Genomic DNA, 27,755 nt, shown 5'->3' with positions numbered 1-27,755 from the left:
ATATATGATATATATGTATTTAATTTGTACACAAGCTTCTTACATCTGCACGATGTTACGTTTCTTGAAATACATATGTAAGTGAGCACATCTGTTATTTTAATGTTATTTTTCCATAGAAGTAATTATGTAATGACAATAAATATCAATTCATATCACACATATTAAGAGCACATTGTGCCTGGATGAGTTAAAATGACAGGGGTTGGGACGGACGCTCCTATCGACAGGCGGCCAAGAAACAAACCGGATGAATAATACACTTGTCGGTGGTCACGTGTGATTCAGCGGGCTCCTGAATGATTTAAAGCGTTTTACATCATCAGCCTCTCCCTCCCTCTTCCTCTCTCCCTCCCTCGCTGTCTCCAGCTGATGCTGCCCGGAGATGCTGCTGCTGATGCTGGCGACCGACTGCAGCTTCCGACATGGGCATCCTTTAATCCGGCCGTGACACAGTGAGTGTTTTATTGTTCCTTCCTCCATCACTTTTCCATCTTCGTCTCGTTCTCTCGCTATCGCAAAGCCCGATCGCACATCTTCTCCTTTGCCCTCGACAACTCACCCATCACACTCTATCTTCCCTTCCTTCACACCCTCCCTCTTTTTGTTGTCTTCCTTTGTGCAGATTTTTTTTTTCCCTTCTTCCTCTCCCTCCTCCCCGCTAGCGGTGGCGCATAATAGGCGTTAGAACGCGTCGTCCACTGTAAGGCAAGAGACGCGTCAAAGTGAGGAGAGTGCGAGTGGACGCAAATGTCGGGAGACCCTGCGGTGTTTACACCTTAGTGGTGTGAGGTTGTGCATGCGTGAGGAGGAGAAGGACACAGAGAGAAGAGAGTTTTAGGGCGGGTGTCGCTTCTCCCACCGGACCACTGGAGCTGCAGCAGGAAGAGAGAGAGTGTGTGTGTGAGAGAGAGAGAGATAGAGAGGGAGAGGAGCGACTGGGACCCTATATTAAGAGGGTGGGACGTTCAAAGAAGTAATAATTTGCAGGTGAGTGTATGTGGTCACTGTCTAAATGGGCTGTCTCAGAAATCTATCTATCTATCTATCTATCTATCTATCTATCTATCTATCTATCTATCTATCTATCTATCTATGTGTGTTGATGTGAGGGCAAGAGCTCTCAGAAATGGAAAGCCTCAAGCTGTGGAACTGGGCTAATCCCTAATGACATGTCCAGCTCTCCCTCTCTCCCCCTCTCTCTCACTCTCTCTCCCCCCAATGGCCACCCCCTTTCCCTCTCATTTCATCCCTCCTTCTCAGTTGTGATGATGAGGACGATGTACTGTCCATGGTCCTGAAAACAGTCATCAGCACATTTCTTGCCAATGTAGTCTACTCAGGCTTAATGGCCTTGATGTCAGCGCTCAACAGGTCGACCGTTACTCACCGTACGAGACAGCAACATTCGGTAGAAAGCTTATTTTAATTTGAATCCAGTCACTCGGCTTCTACAGTATAGGCTCCTCTCAGATTGAACGAGACGAGAACAGATCCAGGCATTTGTAGTGAGGACACTCATTACCTAGCCCCTTACCCTAACCTTAACCAATCGATGCTTAACCCTAAAGCCTTATCCTCACCCTAACCCTAACTTAGACCTAAGTCTAACCCTATCCATAAAACCAAGACTTAATCCATAAAAGGAGCCTTTAAATTCGCAAGGACCAGATAAAATTTATGTCCTCACTCTCCCAAAATGTCCTCAAAGATACCCATGCAAGAGCACACACGCGTTTGCTCAAGGGTTTCAGAATTTCAAGGTAGGGCTGGGTGATGAAACAATAAATATAATGATGATAAATATTGGGCACATTTACTTTTATTATATATATATATAGATCAATATAGACACCAGTATTTTATCTATTTCATGTAACTTTGTGTGTCTGAGTACTTAATCTTTTCCGGCTTAAATACATCTGGAGCTCGTCAGAACAATACAAGCGCGACACGAGAATAATACGAGACAATATTGCTCCTTTTTTTTTTTTAACGTGTGATGTCATTAGTAAAGAGTGAGTCATGCATTAGAATCAGCCATGCACCCTCACACACAGCCTTTAGCATTTGCATTTATGAATGGCCGGCTGGCCCCCACCACCCTCTTTTTCCATCAGATGCTGCTTTGGCAACTGACGTCAGCGGACCTGCCTGCGCATAAAGGCTGATATAATCACAACCACACACACAGACACACGTCCACACGTTGCCTCCTTTCTTTTGTCTCTGTCAGGAACACACGTCAACACCACTGTTTACTGGCTCAACAACTGGGAAAAGAGGCAGAGACTATAGGCCCTACAGCTTTAAAGTGGCTCTCATTGAAGGAGGCAAATAAACCCAAAATTTATCTTCTCGACATCCTCCAGAAATACTTGCCAGGTGCACTTTAAACAGTGCATTACTTTTGCTGTCAAGGCATGAACATGAATTGGGGCATTCAAATCATTGCAAACCCACAAATTGTCACCTTTCTTGTCCATGACACACATTTTTTACCTCATATAACATAAAGAATGGGCACATAAAACAATCAATGCCCATTGGATGTTTTTTCTATTGCCGTCCGTGTGTGTGACATGGCTTCACTTATGAGTAAAATATCACTTTGCATTCAGGACCACGTCATATTCTGTGTCATCGGAGCAAGGGTCATCGTTAACGAGGGTCTGCATCGGTCCACGCGTGCATACTTGATGTCACATTCCAGAGTTTGCCCTCTGTTGTATTTGCCTCCAGCCAGGCCTCCTTTAAAGAACCTCAAACATGTGTCCATGGTTACCGTATTTTTCGTTGCTACGTGTACGGCCCACATGGACTCAAACCGTAGGTGTATTTACTTCCGTGCTCGCTGGACTCCCACAGCAATTACTGGATGAAGATATGTATTTCATGCAGATGCAAAATATATCACCAGGGCCGTAGAAATGTCATTCATCACACATGAATTCTGGTCAATTTCACACTTTAGGAGAGAAATCTAACAAAGCGGAGCCTTTTGGCCTGGTGAATCGTTGTTAAAAGTTCCTGTTGCTGTTGCTGCCAGTTCAGGGAATTTATCGCCTGGTTGCTGCGGTAAAAGCACGTCAAGGCTGGTCTTTGTGAAGTCAGCGAGCGAGAGAGAAAACGTGTACATGCATCTGCACAACCGTACGTCGCAGGAAGTATGGTCTCCTCGTCTGTTCCTGAGCCTCTTATGGTGAAGTGATACAAAATAGAAAAGCCCTCTCAGATATTGTGCGGGGACAATACTGTCCGCTGCGAGGATGGGGATTAGCACATCGGATCAATAGAGACACACAACTGTGGGGGGCATTGTGGTTTGGCAACCGCTGGGGATATTTCATTTCTCCATTATCTCTGAGTATGACCAGACTGGAACCAGAACCACTGAGACAGGTTTATTGCCAGGTTTGAAGTTGCACCGATATCTTTACAATCAGACCTATACTCACACATCAAGTTAGTCTACAGCTCGGGTTTAGCCCCCGATTCTATGAAAGGACCCCGTTGTTGTTTTTTGTTCAGAGCTTAAGGCCACGGAGACAGAGATGTCATAGATATGGCTGGTTAACCAAGGAGCTAGAGGGGGGTTGACACTGTTGTTTTTATTTATCTTGCAGTCTGGAGCCAGGTCCATTGTGCGTTAAGCTTCAGGCTCACACTGTGCTGCATTAGGATAGATGAGGATGCGGCAGGCCAGACTGTGAGTAAATCAGGCCGGCTGATGGGTTAGTCATGCAGAATTTATCTGCACCCTGGCATCAGGGCCGACACTTTGTGCCGTGGCAACATCTGACCATCAGATATGGAACAGTTTCTCTCAGATCAACGTGACTGAGCTGGCCAAAAAAAAGGTCATCTACTGCCTAAGCCTGTGGAGGCAGTGTCATGATCCGGGGGTTGTTTCGTGTAATTAGACATAAAAGCTGTAAATGAAAGATACCCAAAGTGTGATTTCCTCATGGGTCGTGCGGTTTATTGCTATAGCTTAGCCGGGGCTTTACAACATGTTTGTTTGCTTTTTTTTTGTCAGTTGACTCCATCCTTTCCGCCACAAGGTGAAGTGAAATCTGTGCTTTGCATTTTTGCAATAAACCGTGTGCTCTTAGATGAAACAAAATTTAGATTAGTTCATGTAAATCAGCAAGACACGGCCTGGATTGCCACCTGTAGGAATAACCCCTTAGAACACAGAGCATTTTCTCCATTACTATGTTAAAACATATATATACAGAGACTATAAGTATGTGTATATGGAGTGTCTTTTATCCTTTATTTTAAGCTCAACGTGTAGGCAATCTGATGAACCAGATTTTTATTTTTATTTTCACCAACTAGAAAAACACATCTGAGCAAGAAGTACTCAAAAATTTTCAAATCGGATTGAATTTGTGAAATTATGGAAACAAGTCAAGGCTCAAAATTGGCTTGGCTCGCTGTTATACACAAAAAGTAATAGGAATTAATAATATAATAAAGAATAGAATAATGAAAACTTTTGCACAATTATTGCTACTCATGTTTTCTCAATAAAGTCTTTGAACTCCAACACGGTTAACCCCCTCAAAAATGACCATAAAGCCACGGATATAATGCATTTTGTAAAGCCTAACCCTAACCCCATAAAGACACACCCCCAGGATGTCTATATAAGGAGTTGTGTATTATTCCTGTGGCAATCTACCAAGGGTGAACCTCTTCAAAATATGGGTAAAAAAATCCATTTGTAATAACATTAAATAAAAATATTTAACGTTGTATTATCTGCCTTTCACAGAGGTCTTACTAAATCATGTCTCATGACAGATTACAAACACTGCATTGAGGACGCTTTACTAGATTATTCCAGAAGATTATTGAGCCTGTTGGGCAGCATGCTCGGTGAAACTGATAGTAGCGTCACAGTCCTTATTTAAAAATCAGTCCCTGGACAATTTGGTTGGACAGGGATGGTTGAAGTGTGACTGATGAGAAACAGAACCGCGCTGGCAGGCGGCTATATTTCTCTGTGGTCTCCTGTGAGGACTCACACTCATTAGATCTGTCAGATATGGGATAGTGTAGTCAGCCAGACCGTCTACCAAAGTCAGCCAAGCAAAAGAAAATGAATTCAGGGACTCAACTTCACCACTTTGTGACCAGCCATTGACTGCTGATATCCGCAGGACTCCTCTGCTCCGTGTGGTATTTTAGTGCGTGGTTTTGTACGAAATATATTTTCATTTCTCGTCATAGAATGATATAAAAAGTCAGTTTTGCTCCAACAGAATTAGACAAGTAATTATACTAACAATAAAAAAACAAACAATAGTTTTTACTTTAAAAAAATGCTTTAGGGCTTTCAGGAAGAGGAGAGGAGTGAGTTGTGATTATTTGATGATTGGTGATTTTTAAATAACTGTAATTAACCCTAAGAACACAGAGCATTTTAGCTGCTTGTTTTTTTCCATTACTATGTTATAACATACATACAGAGGCTATAAGAATGTGCAGCATAGAGTATCTTATATTCTTTTTTTCCCACCCAACCTTTTACCAATTACATAAAAACACCAAAGTGAAAAATACTCAAATCGGACTGAATTTGTGAAATTTGGATCATTTGGATTTGGACAAAGGTATATCTGCAAAATGAATACTGGAGAACAATGAACCTACCAACATGTCCCATACCTATCATGCGGAAGCTTGATTCAAGTCCTCTAGTTGTTGACATGTGCTAGTACAAGAAAAACAAAAACGTGAGGTCAGGTGATCTCCAAAATCATATTTACGTCTTTTCTCTCAAGAGTTATAAGTGTGCATTTATACAAATGCATTTATTTGTAGTAAACTCATCATTTTAACACAATCCATAGTGGTTAACTTGGAGATGAAGATACTGGGGCAAAAAAACATGTTTGCTGGCGTGCACATCTCTGGCCATTTGCCCGGTGTCGGTTGCCAGGTTGATTTTTGTGTATCAGAAAGGCTCTCGGCTGTATTAAGCCAATGTACCGCTTGCTAAGAAAGTCAATGAGAGCTCAATCAGGTTTTCAACCAGTTTTTTTTACAACCAGTCATTCAGACACGGGCAGGATTGGACAACAGAGACCAGCTTAGTCATGGCTGATTAGACACAGGGCTGGATGTTCTGACAGCTCACTCGTCTGGAGAGGGAAAGCCACCATTGCTAAGATGACTGATGACGACGACTGTATTGATCTTTGAATGGCAGCACTTTGTCAGATTGTTTGTGCTTGTTTATTGCTATGACACTGACGATGGGTTGTGTTCTGACTGCCATTACACTGCTGCCTTTTTCTTTTTATCTGTTCATGCTGTTACGTTTGCACACACACACACACACACACATGCACATTTTCTGTGGATTGTGACAAAATGGCAAGGGTTTAAATCCATTTGATATTTACTGCCGGCATCCACACTTCAGTAGTTCACATGTTTATAGCACAGGCAGAGCAGAACAGCAGCGTTCCCGTCTCTGGCTTGTGCTCAGAGTCAGGGGATAACACATCATCATGGAGACGCTGCCATTGGAAAAGAACCACCTGCTGCTGTTTACATCGTGTCTAATGATATTTTTCTTTCCCAGGGCGAAGTCGTTTTTTTGAGCGTTCGCTTGATTGTGCTCGTATCGTGTGTCAGTTTTGAGCAGAGCCACCGCTTCTATGTAGTTTTTGTCTTCCGCAACCATACGTTGGCACACTGTAAATTATTAATGAACTGTTTTGATAATGAACTCATTGGTTTGCGTGCAATTGTTAAAACAAGCTCCCTGAGTTTTCAGCTTCTTAAATGTGCATATTTTCTGGTTTCTTTTCAGGGATGGGACGGTACCATTTTTTTTGGTGTCCGATACCAATATCTACTGATACTGGTACTCGTTTTAGATCATTTATGAACGTATGAGGCTGTGAACAACACATTTGTGCCAAAGACATAATTTGCCAACTGCGCCAACAAATATTGTTCTCGCCAATAAGAAGAAATAAACAGCCCAAGCATGACTCAGCTAAAATGCTTTTGCTGATTTTTTTCAGTATATGATTTTTGGATTGTATTGTATTTTACATTTTTATCCGTCCGATATCCGATCCAGTGATTTTGACCAGTATCAGACCGATAGTGACCGATACTGATTCCCGTCCCTATTTTCTTATGCTCCATGCAAAAAAGAAAGCTTTGTTAGAACTGATTAATTTTGGTTTATGGATAAAAAAAAAAAAATCATTCAAATCAACATTTTTCAGCGTTTTCTGACATTTTATGGACGATAGTAATCAGTTAATAGAGAAAATAAACATTAGTTGAAGCTTGGATACATTATCTAATGACAATAAATGCATTCTATCCTATAGATTTTTTGTGTTTTATTGTGAAATAATGGCTGTTACAGAATGCCTTGTGATTCATCAGTAAAATACCATATTAATATAGGAACAGTAATTTATTACAGCCATCAATTTAGAGTAATTTACAAGAAAGTAACAGTGTAACCTACTGGGAAATTACAGTATCTAGGACACTCACTAACATGTAAGTAATGCAACTGGCTGACCTATGTCCTTCCTTGTTAGAAAGTCTATTAAAAATATTTAGTGACATTTAGGGAAAGAACCAGGAAGTGATTAGCTTAGCTCAGTTAACGTATCTGTCACAGGACAGATGCGGTCAGATGCAGGACAGCACTGTGACACTGCTGCTGCTGTGGACATTAGTTGGTCTCGGGGCTAACCTTTGTCCCAGGAAATGTTGTAGGTAAACTTTCAAGCACAGAGCAGATGGAGCACCTGCTGCCACCGCGCTTTGTGTTGCTCGGCTTTGTTGATCTATCGCTGTTCCAACAGTGCACACACTCAACACCACAGGGCAGCTATAGCGATGGAGCTATAGCCACAGAGGAGGAATAACCTGATTTGTTTGAAATCTTCAGGTCGAGATGATTCAATACATTGTCTGTTAAAGAGTTTGTCATATGTTGTCATGCTGTAGGGCTGTAACTAATGATTATTTTGAATCTGTTTTATTGATTACACAGAGCATTTTGGCTGCATAAACATACAGTTTATACAGAGCCTATAAGAATATCCTTTATTTTAATATCCTTTTTTTTTCACAACAACCTAGACAATCTGATGAAAATATTTTATATTTATATATTTACATTTTATATAAACAAACCAAAATGCTTAAAATTGAATTGAATTTGTGAAATTTGGAAATACAACACAGTTCACTTGGCTCATTTTTATGAACATAAAGCAAAGAAAAACGGTCTAATTTGTGACCTCTGCACAATTATTGTGACTTTATACTACCACTGAAAATGCAACATAAAATGAATCATAACTTTGACTCAACAACACATCAACAAGACATAAGACAATTTTTTATGTGACCTATAAACACACACACCCAGGATGTTCATACAAGGAGTTGTGTATTGTTCCCACGGCAATACACAACTCGTCAACATGTCTATGAAATCGTTCACAAATGTTCGGTTCTGTGCACAAACCAGAGATATTCAGTTTACCATCATAGTACAGAAAAGAATCCCGAACAAATATGCGCAAAACGCACGCACACAGGCAAGCACACACACACTCACAGTCTCATCCTAACTATACAACATATCTTTCACCTTAAAATGTAATACTGTATATTATGGGGACTTGCTTTATGTCCCCATAAGGAAGAAAGTCCCCATAATGTGAGTGCGTAAACGGATTCACAGAGTAATACTCGGAGCAAGCACACCTGCACACAGTCTCATTATTGGTGAAATTATAGGAGTGCTGCCGTCACGTAGAAATTCAATTTTGGATTATAGAATTTCCTGGATTTCCTCCTTTGTAATCAGCAGTTAATTGACGATAACAAATGGAGTATATGAGTGATAATTTAATATCTTCCACACTAATTGTCCAACATGCAAGAACCTGGTTTCATAAGTGATACTGGTGAATTTAACAGAACCAAACATCCATATAATCTTTGGAATACATTCCCCGCAGTCGATTTCAAAATGTAATGGGCCTCCACCTGAAGGGTTTTTAGTCTTAATGTGCCAGCTTATTTCGCTATTACGATACATTTACCATCCCCTGGAAACTGAATGACTTTTTGAGCCTTTCCCATGACTGTACAGCGTCACACTCTAAGTAAGCAGTGACAATAGCAGCACAGGCCTATTCTGCTTAACCAGCTGCGTAATTGCAGCCATTATTCGAGTGCCTCAAATGATTGCTCAGGTGCAGGTGTGTTGTACGTGAGCGTATGTTTGTTGTTCAAAGTGGATGATTGGTGAACGTTAGCCCGCTGCTGTTAAGAGAGTGACAAAGGGAGAGGTTGAATGGTCCACAGTTAACGACTGTAACTTCTCTGAATTGGATGTCAATAAGTTTGAACCGGTCTTTTATTGAACACATTTTCCATAGTGGACAAATTCACTTTGAGCCTGTGTCCAAACGTCAGCTGCAAAGATAATAGCTGGCGATAAATTTAGACGAAGAGCTTAATATTTCAGTGGGAAAATGTTAATGTGATGTAAAAAATTTACAATAAAACTCCAGTAAATTGAAGTGTAAGCAAGCACAGTACCACAGTAGCAGAGACGCTAGCTCTGTAAAGTCAGATTTGTGAAGCCAACAGCAGAATCATTTTAAATAATAGCGACAGCTCTATTAGGACTCGTGGAGAGGCAGATTGGAAGATGATAAGTTAAACTGCGTGAGTGTGTGCATGTAATTATACTGTATTACTTCATATGCCTGCTGCAAACAAGAGAGTATCATTAAGCTCCCGTCACCATCGGTCATAAGCTCGGCTACTATAGCAACGGGGGCTACAAGGAGACGACTGCTAATTAAGTTTCTCCTTATTCACGTGTGCTTCACTTTACAGAATGAATGTGATACACTAGGGGGCTTTTGTGGTTTGTGTCCTGGTGTGTGCACTCAAATTTAAGCATCGTCTTGGACAAATAACTGTGCGATGCTTCAAAATAAAGCATCCCACTCTTGTGTTCCAGGTAACTCTCTCTCTCTCGCCATGAACTGAGACGGCCTTCAACTAAACCAGGAGACGCCTGCAACTTCCTGAATCGTTTGGAATCGAGATCGTTCTTTGTCTTCAGTTCTCTACACAGCTGTTGGCACAAAGGAAAAATAATCGGTATCTTCCTACTCTTCTCTGTAGAGTTTTTCCCCTCAGACTCTGACCTTAAGCTCTCAGTATGAGCGGCCTGGTAGGAAAGATGGACCCTCGCAGGATACAGTGGGGCGCGGCATGGAACACTTTTACGTCCCGCGTCTTGAGGACCAAACCTGTGGAGTCTATGTTGGATTCAGCCATGTCAGGCACGAGCTCCCACGGCACCAGACTGGCCCGGGTGTTGTCCACAGTGGATCTGGTGTCACTGGGCGTGGGCAGCTGTGTCGGGACAGGGATGTATGTGGTCTCCGGGCTAGTTGCCAAGGAAATGGCCGGTCCGGGGGTCATTGTGTCCTTCATTATTGCCGCTGTGGCCTCCATACTGTCAGGTGAGACTGAGGCGAAAGCACTAATAAACTTGTCTTCTTGTCTCTCACTCTTTCACGTACACACACTAGGCCGACTATAACGTATTATATGGCACGGGATAGACGCTACGGTCATATCACCATTACACTGAGATGATTAATGTGAAAGGTCTTTTAATAACTACGCAATTATTACAAGGTCAAAGGCATTGTTCGGGCAAAGCTATAATATGAGAGGCACTCAAGGGATATTTTACCACTACCTTAATGGTCCTATCAATAATTTCAGCGTAGCCTTTCACTTGGAATATAATGCAGTCACGTCACTGATATACAGTGTGTGTAACCCGTGTGTGTCTTTATTCATCCGCCTCGCTTTCCCACAGGAGTCTGTTATGCGGAGTTTGGCGTGCGCGTGCCTAAGACCACGGGCTCGGCGTACACGTACAGCTACGTGACGGTGGGCGAGTGCGTGGCGTTTTTCATCGGCTGGAACTTGATTCTGGAGTATCTCATCGGCACGGCGGCGGGGGCGTCGGCGCTCAGCAGCATGGCCGACTCGCTGGCCAATCACAGCATCAGCAACTTCATGATCGAGCACATCGGGACGCTCAACGGCCTAGGTGAGTGGACCGGCGCCGTGCAGGTGGAGAGAAAAAAGTAAGGGTTTTTAGATCTGTCAGTAGTAGTTGACATGGACACGAATAATTAGAATAGAAGCCTGATTGGATAAAATGCTCTATGCAAACGCACCAATTAGAAAACTCATGTAAATAGTTATTCTAATCATGACTTCCCGTCTGCCCATATTTCTGCTTGTGATATTGCTGGAAATTGATAGAAACAATGAGGGAACAGGAGCAGAATGCTGTTATGTGATATACGTATTTTCTTTGTAAATACAAAAAAAAAGAGAAATATCTTCATTAAGCTATAACGAAGAGTTTAATTTACTTTACATAAAACATTTCTCAACAACTATCAACTACCGACACCCACGTGACCAAATTAGATTGTTCCTCCTCTACAGGAGATGATCACATACTTCCTGCTGTAGTGGCATGAACCTGAATTCTCCTGGAATGAGTGACCGTCTATAGACTCTAGAGTTAATAAACCATATCACAGTATGTGTATCTTGGGCTACTCTTTTTGCGTGGCACCATCAATTCAACCCACAGTCAATTCTCCTTTTATCTTGGAAATCATGTCATGATGGAAAGTAACGTCTTGGTTTCCCAATGGTCCGTGTTTTCCATGTCGTAATATGTGCCATTAATGGAAATGCGTGCTAACACGGTGTAATGCTATAGCTGACGCGCGTGCCAACTGTTGCCGCTATCTGGACGCTACCGTCCTGACAGTCCTTTCCTGTTGGACACTGACAAAGGAGCGGCAGCGGTCACGTGACGAGCAGCTAGGGCCAGCTGTTGCACACCATCGTGGAAACGACTGTTTCCTCTTCCTGCTGAAAATAAAACGGCAGGTTGTCCACACCCTCGAAGCTGAAAATACATCTCAGAGTCACACACTGTGTTGTATGAACACGGTGAATTACGTTCATGGATGATGCAGACAGAGCACAATCTAGTTAGAAACTAGTTTTGCTTATGCAAATTGTGTCCATTTTAACTGAAGAAATTATCATCTTTTGAATAATATATCAAGGAAAAAGTCATAAATATTTATTTCTGGCAACCAAATCTAAGGATGTTGCTTCTTTAAAATCTTTGGGTTTTAAATTATTAGCCAGACAAAAACGAGGGATGTAAAGACAATATTCGCCCAAATTTAAAGCTGCAGTACGTAACTCATGGTCATTTTCGTTGCTGTAATTATTTTGGCCTCATGAACATACAGTAGATGATGAAACACGTATTTGTTTCCTTCATATGAAGGTGGGCTACTAATCAGACCTGTCTGAGGGAGCACTTGTGTGTATACAGCAGCAGTGCAGAGGTGGGTGGGGCAAACGAATGGCTGTTTTTTCTGTGAATTCACTAAAAGTTGCGTCCGTGTTGACATAGGACGAGTCACTTCCTGTGTGCAGCACTAGGATGTCGCCAGGCGAGGAAATATAAAGAAGAGTGAATTTAGTTTAAGGCACCTCTTGAAGCCCCTCAAGATGTGAGGGATCAACTTCAGTCATGCAGTAGAGTTTTAAGACTAAACTACTGATTAATCAATAAACAAACAACGGACGCTAGCTAATGTATCAGAGTTTGTGTCTCCATCACTTCAGTGTATTACGGGGTACTAAGCCGTGTGTGTTTCCTCTCCAGGTAAAGGCGAGCAGTCGTACCCTGACCTGCTGGCGCTGCTTATCGCCCTGCTTGTGACGGTGATCGTGGCTTTGGGAGTGAAGAACTCGGTGGGCTTCAACAACGTGCTGAATGTCATTAATCTCATCGTGTGGGTCTTCATCATGATTGCAGGGCTGTTCTTTGTCAACGGAGAGAACTGGGACGAGGGGCGGTTCCTGCCTTTCGGCTGGTCAGGGGTAGGCACACAAACACAAACACAAACACATCAGGTTTGATGCAGGAAAAGGGCAATCGCTCGCCTTGTTTGTAACCGCCGCTCTGTGTTCCAGGTGATGCAGGGAGCAGCCACCTGTTTCTACGCCTTCATTGGATTTGACATCATTGCAACGACGGGAGAGGAGGCCAAGAGCCCCAACACCTCCATCCCTTACGCCATCACAGCGTCGCTCATCACTTGCCTCACGGCCTACGTCTCTGTAAGTTTCCCCAGAGGACCACGGAGACATTTTGTCCCAGTGGATTACTTGGTATCTGCATTGTAAGAGTGGGGACATTTAAGAAAAACACCTTAATCTTGTTAAGTATCAAAGTCATGAGTCATTTAACGTGATAGTGAGGTGGAGCGACTCGGCTCACTGACTCCAGTGTTTTGAATTAGAGTTTTTTTGTATGATAACATCACATTTCAAATCAAAACCTCATGTGTCGTACAAGGAAACATTGTGTCCAGACCAACAGTGGATTTCAGTGGCTTCCTTTGGTTTGCTGCGTAGTTCGAGGAGAGGTTTTAAGAGTCTTCCTTTTATCCGCTTACTAGAATACAGACGTGCAAGTTCTACCCCACATTTTATCCGACAGAGAGCTGGAAAAATCCAAAAAAGTAAAAAAAGTGAAAGGCTGATATGGCCCCGCCCCCTCCTCTCCAGACATGTGGGTGTGCTTCTCATCTGTGATCCTTACATGCTCTGCTCACACAGCTCAACGGCAGATTTCCAACGTTGACACATTTTGCGCTGCATGGCTGTTGCTATGGGTACCGTGTACCATCAGCCAATCAGGAGGGAGTATTTCTTGGCATTGCCTGCGGGGGCAAAGAGTGCAGCTCTTTGAAAAGTTTGTCTCTCAGTCACATCTGTTAATTTATGTCAGCCTTTACTTGTGTTGCTCTCCACCACCCTTAATATCCATCTTTACGCGACTGATCTCATTCTCTCACTTCCCATCTGGATCCTCTTACTGGGATACATGTGGAGTGAAAAACACACTGTAGTCTGCTCTTGAGCAAGTGTCAGGCAGTACAATATCACAAAAACAAGACCACGGGGGTTGCTGAAAATCCCCTTGTGCAAACCAATCACTGGTCGACAGTGTAGGATGCCGTTTGTGGTCAGATTTGCTTTCTCAAGCAAACACATTTTGCAGGGTTTGCTTTTCAGAATCCACCTAGATTAGGAATACCGCGTCTAAATGGCTCACACATACATTCAAGCAGCCTGGATTGGAGTTAAAGGGCACCAGGCTACTACAGAGAAACTGATCTATATCCCCCTGCAAGGGTTAGTCTTTCTTCTTCTTCTTCTTCTTCTCCTCTCTGTCTGTGATCTGTTCAAGCAAATCCCTCTAATGCAGCACAGTTTCACAGTGACAGATGGCCCTGCATGATTTCACATGTCAGACATGAGGACGCGCGCGCTTGGCTCCACTTTAACACTTTGTTTCACTCAGTATTGACATCTTTATGGAATTAGAACATTCTTTAAAAGGCTGAGAAAACAAGGTTGCCGTGGCTGCGGTTGTGAAACATTTGGTCACATCATGAGGTCACAGTGATTTTCAGAAGAAGAATTAAGAAGGGAAAAAAAACCAAAAAAGCGGTTGTTTTCCTAAAACTGAGTTTTCTCCATTTCCTGTAATGTTCCGTGATACTTTGGGGATCTTAATTTACAAAACTGACATCATGTTCTATCGAAGAAGAACTAAAAATGAGTAATTAAGACCATTAACTCCTCAGTAAATATTTAATAGCATTGTAATTCAAGTGGAAAGTCAACATCCAATCGAATTGAATTATTTTGCTGGTGGCTATTCAGTGTAGTCTTACTTCCTGTGGTTGGACTCATGAGAGAGAACCGGAAGTCCACTTTTTACATGGTCTGTGTAGACCATGGCTGTATATATTATTAATGTATATTATTTTACTATATAACTGAAATGCCGTAACACAAGTAATTAACTGTTTGTCTGTTTGTATTTAACCTTCTTCCATCCAGGTTTCCGTGATCCTGACTCTGATGGTGCCCTACAATGAGATCGACGCCGACGCCCCGCTCATGGAGATGTTTGCCGTGCACGGCTGCATGTTCGCCAAGTACATCGTAGCGGTCGGCTCCATAGCCGGGCTCACCGTGTCCCTGCTCGGGTCCCTGTTCCCCATGCCCAGGGTCATCTACGCCATGGCGGGGGACGGCCTGCTGTTTAAGTCAGCACTGATTTGATCTCACGTCTCAACGTGGATGAACGTACTGCAACGTCTGTGTCTCGGTCTGCTCATCTCTTGTGTCTGTTCAGGTTCCTGGCGAATGTGTCGTCCTACACGGAGACGCCCGCAGTGGCCTGTGTGGTGTCTGGCTTTCTGGCCGCCCTGCTGTCCCTGCTCGTCAGCCTCAGAGACCTCATAGAGATGATGTCCATAGGAACCTTGCTGGCTTATACCCTGGTAAGTGGTGGATAACGCAGAGACCTACAGTGATTTATTACCAGCGGCGTATTAACTGTTGACATACAGAGAAGCCTGTGTTTTTCATCCTTACAGGCTAATGCTCTCGGTTAATCCCTCCAATGCATGAAATATATAGAATTATGTGAAAACTGTAAACATAGATAAGCCGTAAGTCTGTAACGCCAATGGGATTGGGGTTGTGGTGACGGAGGGAGCTGCAGTATGTGCATATTAGTCGACAAACAGTCTCGTCTGTTTATGAAAACGACTCCGTGTTCTCGCTTGACGGTTATCTCACGGTGTTTCCCAGATGTTTGACATGTAGACCCACTTTTTAAAGATGAAAATCCATCAGGCATGAGCCACAATTTCAATATTATACAATAGAGCTGAAACAATTGATCAATTAATTGATTATTAATCGATTACTAAATTAACCGACAACCATTTTGATCATCGATTTATCGGTTTGAAGCTTTTCTCATGATTAAAACAAGATTTTTCGATTGTTTAAGCTTCTTAAATGTGAGTGTTTTCTTCATTTCTTTGCTCTGGATAACAAAGAAATCATGAAAAGTGAATCCTTTTGGTTTGTGGACAAAACATGACATCCACACCGATCCACACCGATCGTCAGAACGTCCACCGGAGGGCAGGAAACAGGAAATGTAAACACCACTACGCTGGGAAACACCGAGAGAGTCGGGTGGTGCTGACAGGCTTAATAAGCATTTGTCGGCCTTTGATTAAAGTCATTTCACCTCCTCGCCTCCTCTCTCCTCTGCAGGTGAGTCTCTGCGTGCTCCTGTTACGTTACCAGCCCGAGGGGGACATCCACGGCTTTGTGAACTTCCTCTCCGAGGAGCAGAACAACAAGAGGAAGGAAGGTGTTCTGGCCGAGTGCGAAAAAGAGGCCTGCTCACCGACCAGCGAGGCCGACGAGTACGGCGGCCCGGCGACGAACACCTGCGGCGCGAAGAACCTGCCGTCGCTGGGCGACAACGAGATGCTGATCGGCAAGCCGGATAAGACCGCCTACACTGCCAGTCATCCAAACTACGGCACGGTGGATATGACCACTGGCATCGAGGCGGAGGAATCAGAAAGCGGAATGTCCCGACGCTTGAAGAAGTTGATTGGACCGCGCTACTACACCTTGAGGATCCGACTGGGCCTCCCGGGAAAGATGGACAGGCCGACTCCAGCCACGGGGAAAACAGTCACTGTGTGTGTGCTGCTGCTCTTCATCATAAACTTCGCTTTTTGTTCCTTCATCATTTTTGGTGAGGGATCCCGAACAGAATTCCCATGGGAATTTAAAAAAAAAAGTGTGCGACTATGAATTAAATCCCTCTCCCTTTGTCTTTTTCTTGGTTTCTTCTCCAACCAGGAGCGAGCTACATCGGAGAGGGCCACTGGTGGGCTTTGCTGCTGCTAATCCTCTTCATCCTCTCCCTTGCCCTGCTCGTCATCGTCATCCTCCAGCAACCCGAGAACCCCAAGCGGCTGCCCTACATGGCGCCCTGCGTGCCCTTCGTCCCCGCCGCGGCCATGCTGGTCAACATTTACCTCATGCTTAAACTGTCCGCCATCACCTGGATGCGCTTCTCAATCTGGTGCTTTGTCGGTGAGTGACAGATCCACGCACGGAGACGACAGCGTGTCTTCCGTTTCCACAACAGATGGCGACGGCATAAACAATGACTCACTTCAGTGGATCTTGTGATGAAGGCTCATTTTAGCCAATGTCACCGAGTGTGTGTCTCGCTTACAGTTTGTTTTTCTTGTTAACGAAGAACAAGAAGTCTCCTTTCACTTTCATTTCCTGCCTCTGCTGTATCTTTCTGAGCATCTGTGTCTGCGTGAGGGTATCATGTGTGGTAGCATGTGGTTCAACTTGTCGCTCCTCTGTTGTTTTACGCCGCTTATTATTATTAAGTCAGCTCTATCGCAGGCCGCTGTCCAGCAGAGCTGTTTTTGCTTGTACAGAAACACCGCTGGACATCTGTGTGTTTTTCTTACTGTGTGTGTGTGTGTGTGTGTGTGTGTGGCGCATTGCTGTGTTTCTTCATGAGTGGGAGGAACGGTTTTTACAGTTGAGGTTTTCTGCCTTTTTAAAACCAGGCCACGAGATATGCTTTTTTTTTTTCTTTTTAGGTAAGCGTGCACATACTGATCAACAGATCTGTGTCTCCTCAGGTGTGCTCATCTACTTTGGCTACGGCATGTGGAACAGCACGCTGGAGATCACGGCCAGAGAGAACGAGGTGCACGCCTCCACCTACCAGCGCTACGACCACGGCGTGGACGAGGGCTTCTGCGGCTTCGACGACGATTTCTACCCGCCCACCACTGACCCCTGGGCCGCGGCCGACGGGGGCTCGGGGCGCGCTCCACCCCCCCGGGGCAAACCCGACAGTGAGGGCATCTCATCGCAAGGCGGCGACAGGACCGTTGCCAGTCATGGTCTCGCCGAGGAGGATCCGATGGATTTCTAAAGGGGGACTGACTCTGTTTTACCCTGAATGTACTGCCTTGTTTGTTGCCTGAGGAAAAGAGAAAGGGGGGGGACAGTGGTGTGAGCGCATGAGTGATCATCTGTATGTGTGTGCGTGTGTGTTTGTGTGCGCGCATGCCTGCATGTGTGTGTATTTCTTTGTGTCTAACCCTTGGGCTAGATTGTTTTCCGGCAGTGGAGGAGGAGGAGGAGGAGCAGTTTCTCCTTTCACCTCGCTCAACCGCGCTCGGTCACTCTGCTCATGCAGCAAATACGGACGTCGAGGTCACGAGTGTCTTATCGTTGTTATTCACTTACCCCCCCCCCCCCGGACTTCACTCAACCCACGCGGCGAAAGTGCAGACGCAGGGAGAAGTGACACACAATGTGGTTCACGGGGCACCGCAAACTAAACGCACCAAACCGATAACTCAGAACTCACGGGATGCGGGCGAGAAGGAGGCGATGAGTGAGAGACAGATGAATCAGCACCTCTCCTCTTCCTGTTCCAACAGACACGCAGGAAAAGTGTAGACAGCGTGCCAAGCCCAAGCGATTTCCTTTATCCAGGTTGGACTCGCTCTGCTTATTTGATTTTTCAAGGCAGGGAAACGGCCTCGCATGCCCTCGAAAAAAAACACTTTTTAAAAAGTCTCCCTGACCTCTAACATCTAGCCCAAGGGACTCAGGAGTGCACTGGGAAAATGGTGTTGATGTTTTCTGTCACAAATAGTACTTGGACTTTGCTTGCAATAGTGCCTTCATCTACTGTAGGTGTGTGTGTGTGTGCGAGTTTCTAATTATGTCTGTTTTCTACTTAATTATTTTTCTCGCGTGAGGGTGTAATCAAACGTTCACTTTCACACGGATTCTCGCGCGGGCGTGTCGATGTAACGTGCGCCCCCTCGGACTGTTTTCCCGCGTGTGTTCTGTACGTGTAGGTATTTGTTTCATTTTGTTCTTTCTACTCTCAGCGTGAAACTCCAGAATCCATCCATTTGTTAACAAAAAAAAACAAAGACCTATGGCCTGAGATAAAGTTTATAAGCGAAACAGAGAGAGAACAGGATGAAACCGTACGTGCATGTTTTGTTGTGATGGCGTTTCTTCTGTTTGCTCCTCTCAGTCAATGTAGCCCGTGCTGTTTACCAGAGTTGGGAAGGAATTCTATTTTTAGTTCATTCTATCGTTTCTTCGCGCTCAAATCCAAAATGTGTAACGTTTGTTAATTATTACAATTGTCATATCAGTTTTATATCATATAAGGGTGAGGGTATTTCAGTTTCTTCCTAAGATTTAATCATAGTTAATCATATCATAGCCACTTTCCCTGCACGAGTCATTTTCTTACAGCCGTTGACTGAACGCAAACACACTAGAAATAAGTTTTACTTTCTTTTTCGAGTGAACGGAAATGTAATTCCTCCTCTTCTTCTTCTCTCTTGCTTTTCGCTCCTTTCCTCAATATCTTTTCGACCCTTTTTTTCATCTACTTTTACCACTTCTTTGCTCTTCCAGTTCATCTCTTCCCTCATTTCGCTGCCAGCCCCGCCCTCTCCTCGACATCCATCATCCCCCGTCGCAAGTCGGAGGTGATTTAACGCCGCGTCTGGTTTTCCGTCAGAATTCAGGAGCGGTGATGCTCGATCCGTGTCTGGAATCCATCCCCTGATTTCTCGTAAAAAGCATTGGCTCCTCCCTCCCCTCTGGTTTCGCCGCTAACCCAGCTTACCGCGAGCGAGAGCCGCTGCATCAAAGTCCCACTTCACATGCACTTACGCTGCTGCACCCTGAGATTCTGTGGAAAGTCAATCAGATTAAGGTCCTGTATAACTCCATGTGTGGGACATGTAAGCGAACGCTGCCAAGGTCAAGGGTTCGATTCCATATCAAGAATGTATGCACTCAAGGCACCGTGAAAGGGTTTTGGCACATACCAAATACGATATTGTTCTGTTATTAAGTGGAGGCTGGGGGCTACGTCTACAATAGCTGCTGCTGTCTGCCCTGATTGTCGTCCTCGTACCTTTCTTTTTTTATTTTCCTTGTGCCCCCTTGTTGCTGCATCGGTCCCTTCCAGGGAAGCCTTACTTGTCTAATGCACTAAATCAAAGGATGCCACGCTAAACCCACACCCCCACACCCTACCTCTGCTCCTCTCATGTTCACCCCATGCTCAAAACAAGGTCCCCTCATGTGCGGACAGGTCAAAGTTAGTGTCAACCAGGATATGGGATATTGAGGAATTGCATTTGTACTGGCTGATGCTGCCGTTTCTGTGGCCTAGAACCTGCAGCAGCCTTTTTAAACCATCCTTTTAACAGGAAGCGGTTGGTTTCGTGTCAAAATAGCAAGATACTATATTCTATTGCTAAAAAAAAAAATGCTCCTACAGTCTGACGTGCTGTTAGACACGGCATACAAATAACGTTTTATGTCCACTGAGCCCAAACTTAGGCAGAATCAACAATGAAGGTCAACAAAGGTTACACACTGCAGCTTTAAATTTCAATGCTTTCAGTTCAGTGTCTCCCAACCCTAAATGGATCCCTTAAGGTGTGGAGAGTACTTTTAACAGGTGTCAAAACATTGAAAACAACAATCAAAGTTACGCCAATAATCAAGATTAATTATTTTAGCCATAGAAAAATTTAAATTGTGCTCATTTACTATCCGTGCATATGCAGAATCACTCAATACCAACGATTCCTGGACGTGACAGGGGTTTTGGGGCACATGCACACAAAACTGTGTCCCACACAAACACAAAAAAACACCTTCCCCCACACACATCGCCTCCGAACTCAGTCGAAAACACTGAACTGTACAGTAAACTTTCTATACCTATATCTGCTCTGTGTGGATGCTGAGGAGCGTACGAGTGCATGTACCGCACGTGTGTGTGTGTGTGTGTGTGTGTGTGTGGTCTACACCCGCGCCTCAATGTGAACTGTCTGGTGAATGTGCAGCATGCCGTCACGCACGAGGCCCCGAGCTGTAGATGTTGTACTTGCATGTCGGCGACTGACTGCGACGAGACATAATAGAACACGAAAACCAAAGCAAACGCACGCTTTGCTTCTTATACCTGGGAAACGAGATGCTCTTCACCGACGCGCCGCGACTCCAAAAACAACCACTGCTCAAGGATCCGGTGTCCGGGGTCCAGGGTAAATAAATTCAACCAAACCATAGACGCAGGATTCTTTTCCACATTCAATCCAAATGGTAACATAATTCTCTATCCTACTTGTAATCTTAATAAATAATCTCAACCCAGGTATAGGAAGCAGAACTGCGTTTGGATAGGGAGTAGAACATGTAGCAAACAAAAGAGGCGTGGGAATGACTCGATCTCCGCATCTTCCCTCGAGCACTCGCCGTATATATATACTACTTCCTGTAAAATCCCCTTTGTCAACCACAACCTCTGCAAGCCAAAGTCCTCAAGAGTTGTTTACTTTCCATGTGCGGGAGATCGTAGACTCTTCAAATACAGCGGATCGAGCGTTTTTTGGGGGTTATTTCCTCCACGGTGACTTAAGTGAACAGTGGAATGGTCTTTTCTTTTTTTTTTCTTTTAAAATAAATCCTACTTTCTTGGTATTTCATTTGACAATTGAAAGTATTAGTCTAGACTCCGGTGGCACTCATCCAGCACTGATACGACACAGAGGAAAAAAAAGTACATAAAGAAAAAGAGGAGTGAACCAAAAGAAAAGTATTTTTCTATATACAGCTGTTTCTGATTGTGCACAAAAAAAGAACAGGGTGGAGCTAATCAGCCCTCACTTTGTGTTTCTGTGCTGCTAAAGCTATATTTTTAACAACCGTAGTCTCTTTAGAAAGATAAAGCTCATTTATAAACCTCTACTCGGATTCGGAAATGGTCTCTCTCGACGACAATAGCGGCGTAGAGTGATTAGGGCGTGAACACGTGCAGAAAGAAAATATTTTAATACAATTCTAACGAGAAAGTCAACCGCAAAGACATCATCCAATTATTGCCGACACTGCTTTTAAAGTTTCTTTTGTCTCGGAGACGCCGCGCCATGTTCTTCCCGTGCTCTGTGCTCGCTGTGGCCAAGTGTCCAGTCAGTGTGTGTGTGTGTGTTGGACTTGTTGAGATTGGCTTCTCTCGCAAAACAACTAGATATTCGTTTTCTCTTCTGTATATTTTTCTTTTTCTTTTTTGGCACAAAGCTGTATGATGTAGTTTTTTTTATTTTTTATTTATGTTAAATGTTTTTTAAGTGGATTCTTCCATACGTGTGGTTATTTGGTTGCTCCTGGGTGCACTGTTTTTTGCCGAGTTGTTGATATTGTTTCCATGCAACAATGAAAGTCGTTTATTGCAAATACCAGAGAAGGACTCCCTCATTTATTTACACACAAGACACACACCTCACCTATTGTCCTTTGGTTTAATCCCATGATTTGGCTGGATCATGGGCATAATTGTGCAACCACTATCTACAACTACTGCTACTGGAAGCTAACATGAAGAAAAATACCATTTTCAAATTTCAAGAATAAAGTTGGTATCTCATGTTGAGCTTTAAGTCAACTTTAACCCTTAGAACATACAGTATATAGAGAGGCCATAAGAATGTGCAATACAGTGTTTTATATCCTTTTTTCAGCACAACCAGGCAATCTGATGTAAAAAAAAAATAATTTCACCAAGTGTATAAACACAAATCGGATGAATTTGTGAAATTTGGAAATATACATCACAGTTAAAAGGTCACTTGGCTCATTTTTATGAACAAAGAGCAAAGAAAAAAAGGTCTATTTTGTGATTTCTGCACACTTATTGCGTCTTTATAGCACAATCATCACAACAGCAAATAAGAAGATGGAAAAAAACACATTTTTAAAGCCTGAATATGTGACCTATAAACACACACACACACCCAGGATGTCCATATAAGGAGTTGTGCATTACTCCCACAGCAAATTACCATGGGTTAAAGCACATGGGGTAATACAGGCGAACATACAGTATGTTATTCAAAAGTTTGTGTCGCTGTCACCGTGTGTGCAAGTGTGAAAATAATAAGAATTTCTAAATATATCTAAAAGACAGAACGCATCAGAGGCGCCTGTGTTTCTCAAAATCTGTGAGGAAGAAAAAGAAGAAACTGAAAAATATGCCAAAAGAAGAACCTCAGCGTGGAGCTTCCATAAACCAGAAGACAAGTGTGTTTTGACAGGAGGACTTCTCTTTTCACTCCCTTTTTCACTGGGAACATCAGGGGCTTTAAAAATATTGCTTTTTTTTTATTTTATTTTCTGCTCTTCAAAGCTTCGCAGAAACGCACGCTGGGGAAAAGACAGAGTTCAAGACAGTTGCCGAGCGCTAAATCTGGGGCAGAAAACAGACGGGGCCAGGCCGGGCCGGGGGGGTGGGGGGGGGGGGCTCATGTGGATCCACGAGGAAGGACAAATCAAACACTCAATCAGAAAATAATTACAGGAAAGGATCGGATATCACAGAGTGGTGAAGCGATGGTATACGAGGAGTTTGACGCTGTGAGACGGAAGACAGCTTGGTTGCGCCCCCCCCACAACCCCCACAACCCTGGAACAGCCTCACAATGACATGATCGCACACATACACAGACACACACCTGCACACACAGACATTCCAGGAAATTTAGCGCTGACAGAATGACGTTCCTGTGTTTGGTTTTGTGTGTGTGTGTGTGTGTGTGTGTGTGTGTGTGTGTTTTGAAGATAAGCTGAGGACAGTGAGATAATGGCAAACACATATTGTTCCCAAAGTATCGCGTTTATCTGCGGTACGACGACCTTGATATGAGGAGAAGCCGAGTCTGTCGCACAGTGAACAAAATATCCTTTTTATGTAGTGCTTTGGCAAGTGTGTGTGTGTGTGTGTGTGTGATCAGCAGGCAGGGAAACGCCTGTGCGGTGTTTTCTTTGAGCGTGAACGAGACAAACTCTCGTGTGATGATTCCATTCAAGGTCACGGAGCCAAATATGAAGCTTTACAGATACAGATTTGTGAGATGAGAACATTGTTATCGCCTCAGGGCGGAAAACTCAAGACAAAGGCAGTTTGGGTTCTTTTCTTTTTTTAATCTTTATTGTAGAAAATGAAACTGAAGCATGTCGAACAAAAAAAACAAATACAATAAATAACCAGATAATACTGCCTTCCATGGAATTGTAAATTGGAGATATGGGATTTTCTCCATCTTGGGAATATAAGGTTCCACGTGTATTCAGAGCATATTTTTGATTTGGAAAATTCAAGTCATGAAGACACACTAATCTACATAATACTGAGTTTTACATTTTGTGGTTTCCACTTTTATCCAAACAAGTAGATGACAATTATGAAGCTGACACAATTATAGAAAACAGTATATTTGACACCGAGTGCACTTCTAAAATATTAACTTCAGACTATAAAAACTGTATATTCTCAACTCTACCAGCATTCAGTCATCCAGCAGTAGCCAGAAGGATTTGTGGCAAATGTATTTGAGCGTTGTTCAACAAAAGTCGCCATAAAAACAAACCGTGAAAAAATAGACCATGATCTTATGCGATTTAAAAATATGTTCATCAACAAAGGCACTCGTGAGATTTCATCTCTGGATGCACCACAGAAAAACAGACGGAATATAGCTGATCGATATCTCAGTCTACCAGGCCACAGGTGACAGAGCTCCAACTAAAGCAGTCGTTTTTCGAATTTCCCTTGTATTTTACTTCACATGAATCAACATGACGGAGACCCTGTCCAGACCTGGTACTAACATCCATCCTGAGTTAACCCGGAAAGCACGCGCCGACAATGAGCCCTAAGTCTGAATGTATCCTCAGATCTAATCATAAAAAAATCAAACAGGTGGTTTTGAGGACGCATGTGGCAACATATCTGTCCTCAGGTCAGCTGACGTCCTCCGACCTTCTATAGTTTCACTTCTCTGCACCGGAACGTTGATCGTTCTTTTGCCTCCACCGACAATATTTACAATGATCAATATTCCTCTAATAGTAAAAAAAACGAACAAAAAACTGTATTTCATGTTACAGCGGAGTGAGTAGTGCTTTTGATTCACTCAGCCCTCTGACTCTTTCTTTTCTCTCTCTCTCCATCCCTACAATTTGCTTTCACACACACACAAACACACACATATGCATTACCTTGCCTTTCCTAACACCTAAAACCACGTCCTAATCCTCCAGAAAGCCCGGTAAAGTGGTGAGGACCAGCCAAAATGTCCTCACAACGATAGAAAGTTTGCTGCTCCTGACAACTGACAACACAGAGACGTGTACACACACACACACACACACAAACACCCTAACATCAGATACATCTGTACAATCAGGCTCAGGTTAAAAACACTCACTCACTCACAGACATGACAGAGTGTGAATCCTCCACTGTCGGTTGGGCAGGAAACTGATGTGAATGTGTGTTTGCGCGCTCTCGTGTCTCTATATACAAACTAATTACAGTCTTACTAAACAACCCATGTGGGGACTTGAGCGCCTCCCACAGCTCAGACGTGGGCGCTCTTGGCGTGGTTGGTGACGGAGGCGGCCGGCTGGTTGCCTCCTCCCTGCTTGGAGTAGTAGAAGCGGTTGTTGTCCTGGTAGGAGCGGGGGGAGGAGGAGGAGGAGGAGGAGACGTCGGACGAGCAGCAGGTGAGGATGGAGCCGCCGAGCAGGGAGAAGATGGTGCCCACCCAGCCGGTGTAGAGGGAGAAGCCGAACGACATCAAGCCGTGCTCGTGGTGGGCGCCGATGGGAAACCACACGGTGGATACCATTCCACACAGCGCTGAGGACAAAAAAAACAAAACTGTGGCATGAAGACAAGAGTAAATACCAACATGACAACATGATATAAATATCTTCCAACTTCCATTCCCACTGTAAAACAACACATTAAGATCCAAAGAATGTGTATTCATCCCACATCTTATCAAATTTATATTCCTCGGGTATTTGTTAGCAGGAAGACTTATTGGTGTTACTGTAAACAAGGTTTGCTTTAAGCGACGGGAAGAAAAAATACTAATAAAAAAAATACTTTAAATATTGATGTTTGGATGGTATTCACTTCAGGAGTCAGGAAAATTGTTTTTCTATAAAAAACAGGAACTGGAAAAGTCAAATGTGGATACTGTTGATATGTGATAGACAGGCACTGGAAAATCCTGCATGCCCAAATGTTTTTAAGCACTGTGAACCGAGCAAGTTTCCATGTGGTGCGGGACAAAAGCAGGGTGTGGATTAAAAGGAGGTGGGGGAGAGGAATGTGATGGGATCTGGGGGGGGGACAGAGAGATATATACAGTAAGTGTGTATGTGTGTGTGTGTGTGTGTGTGGTTAAGTGTGTACATATGTGTGCACCCCAGAGAGGAAGACAATCACATCCAACATCCTCTACTCTCAGCAGCCTGCAAGCATTTATGGTGGTGGGGGTTAAAAGAGGTCAGTGTCACAGAGGTTGGAAAGGATCTTACTCGTGTAGAAAAAGAAAGAAAGAAAGAAAGAAAGAAAGAAAGAAAGAAAGAAAGACATTTTGTCTGGCCATGACATTTATAGGCCTTGTTCTCTGTACGTGAAGCCTCTTACCAACTATGAGTATGAGCACTCCTCCCAGGATGGTGCGTTTGTTCTTGGAGCTCTGCGCTTCGTTGCCAAGACTGATGCAGGGCATGGACATGAGGAGCATTCCCACTGCGGGGAGACCCAGGATGGAGGCTGAGATCATCAGGGCGCGAGTCGTCTGGATGTAGGCTGTAATAGAAACACATATAAGCACTATTAGACATATTATAATAATAATAATAATACAGAAAGAAAACTTTATAGACAATAAGATTTTAAAAAAATCTTTAATAAGGTTTTGACAGGATCCATAAAAAGAAAATACAGAAACAATATGATTAATACAGTCAAATTCAAATGGAGAATAGTTCCTATACCTGGCAGGTCCAGGATCTGTGTCAGGGACACGCAGTGGTACAGCCCAGTGGAGATGACGCAGTCCGCCCAAGGTCCCTTGGCTCCCAACTCGTCCATCTTCTTACAGGTGTTCAACCCGTATTTACACATGATCACCCAGTCGTTGGTGGCGGTCGCGATGATTACGCCCAACCAGCCGAGGCAGCTGAAGAGGAAGCCGCTCAGTTGGAGACACGCGTTCGCCATGGCGCAAAATGTGCGTAAAGTGTGCGTAAAGACCACTCGTCCCGAGTTCAGAAACCGTTAGAAAAAGGCTGCGATGGGAGTTAAGATAATGTTCACCCACAGCCTCAGGTGTAGTGTTGAAACTAAAATGCAACCATGAAAGTAAATCCAGTATTAAAAAGGTTTACTTTGTCCTTTTCCAAAATGAGTAATTCCATCAATTTGCTCTCTGCTGCGCATTTCAGAAGAATGAAAAGCTCGTGTCATAATCGGTTTTTATAGAGGGAGGTTCAGTGAGGAGCAAACGCGCTACTTTAAAACTTCCAGCCAATCAGAGACTTGGCAAGTTTCGCCCAAAAACAAATGTATTGCCTCTCCCTAAAAAGTTGGAGCGCAAAGTTTCTGTTTTTCCTTCTTTTCTTTCCTTTTTTTTGTGTGCCTTAAATGACTCAGTCTTTTACAGCTTGGTAATGTCTGGATGAACTGGCAGGAAACGTAACAAGGAATCTGCTGCCATCTACTGCTCACAGTAGGTAATATATATAGATATAAGGATATATAT

General features: G+C 43.6%; 2 protein-coding genes across 3 annotated transcripts; one reads left to right on the top strand and one right to left on the bottom strand.

Moving 5' to 3' along the window:
• Window positions 1–346: 346 nt before the first annotated feature.
• Window positions 347–21,116, top strand: slc7a14a (solute carrier family 7 member 14a). 2 transcript variants are annotated; one of them, XM_058615808.1, is made up of 10 exons: window positions 347–455; window positions 10,043–10,553; window positions 10,919–11,155; window positions 12,815–13,032; window positions 13,126–13,272; window positions 15,067–15,275; window positions 15,365–15,512; window positions 16,303–16,798; window positions 16,906–17,142; window positions 17,715–21,116. In XM_058615808.1, the coding sequence occupies exons 2-10, from the start codon at window positions 10,247–10,249 to the stop codon at window positions 18,011–18,013; spliced, it is 2,298 nt and encodes a 765-aa protein (XP_058471791.1). In that variant the 5' UTR covers window positions 347–455; window positions 10,043–10,246; the 3' UTR covers window positions 18,014–21,116. The 2 variants fall into 2 exon arrangements, with proteins under 2 accessions (XP_058471791.1, XP_058471793.1); XM_058615810.1 differs by lacking the exon at window positions 347–455 and adding an exon at window positions 643–990.
• Window positions 21,117–24,093: 2,977 nt separating this feature from the next.
• Window positions 24,094–27,470, bottom strand: cldn11a (claudin 11a). Its single transcript, XM_058614515.1, has 3 exons — window positions 26,989–27,470; window positions 26,636–26,800; window positions 24,094–25,834 (listed from the first exon to the last, which is right to left on the bottom strand). Exons 1-3 carry the CDS (start codon window positions 27,212–27,214, stop codon window positions 25,554–25,556), a joined length of 672 nt encoding a protein of 223 aa, XP_058470498.1. The 5' UTR covers window positions 27,215–27,470; the 3' UTR covers window positions 24,094–25,553.
• Between the last annotated feature and the right edge of the window lie 285 nt (window positions 27,471–27,755).

This window comes from Solea solea, chromosome 18, assembly GCF_958295425.1.
Source record: "Solea solea chromosome 18, fSolSol10.1, whole genome shotgun sequence".
NCBI classification, from domain to species: Eukaryota; Metazoa; Chordata; class Actinopteri; order Pleuronectiformes; family Soleidae; genus Solea; species Solea solea.
Note: the sequence above shows the minus strand (reverse complement) of the source record. Positions and strands in the feature narration are given on the sequence as shown.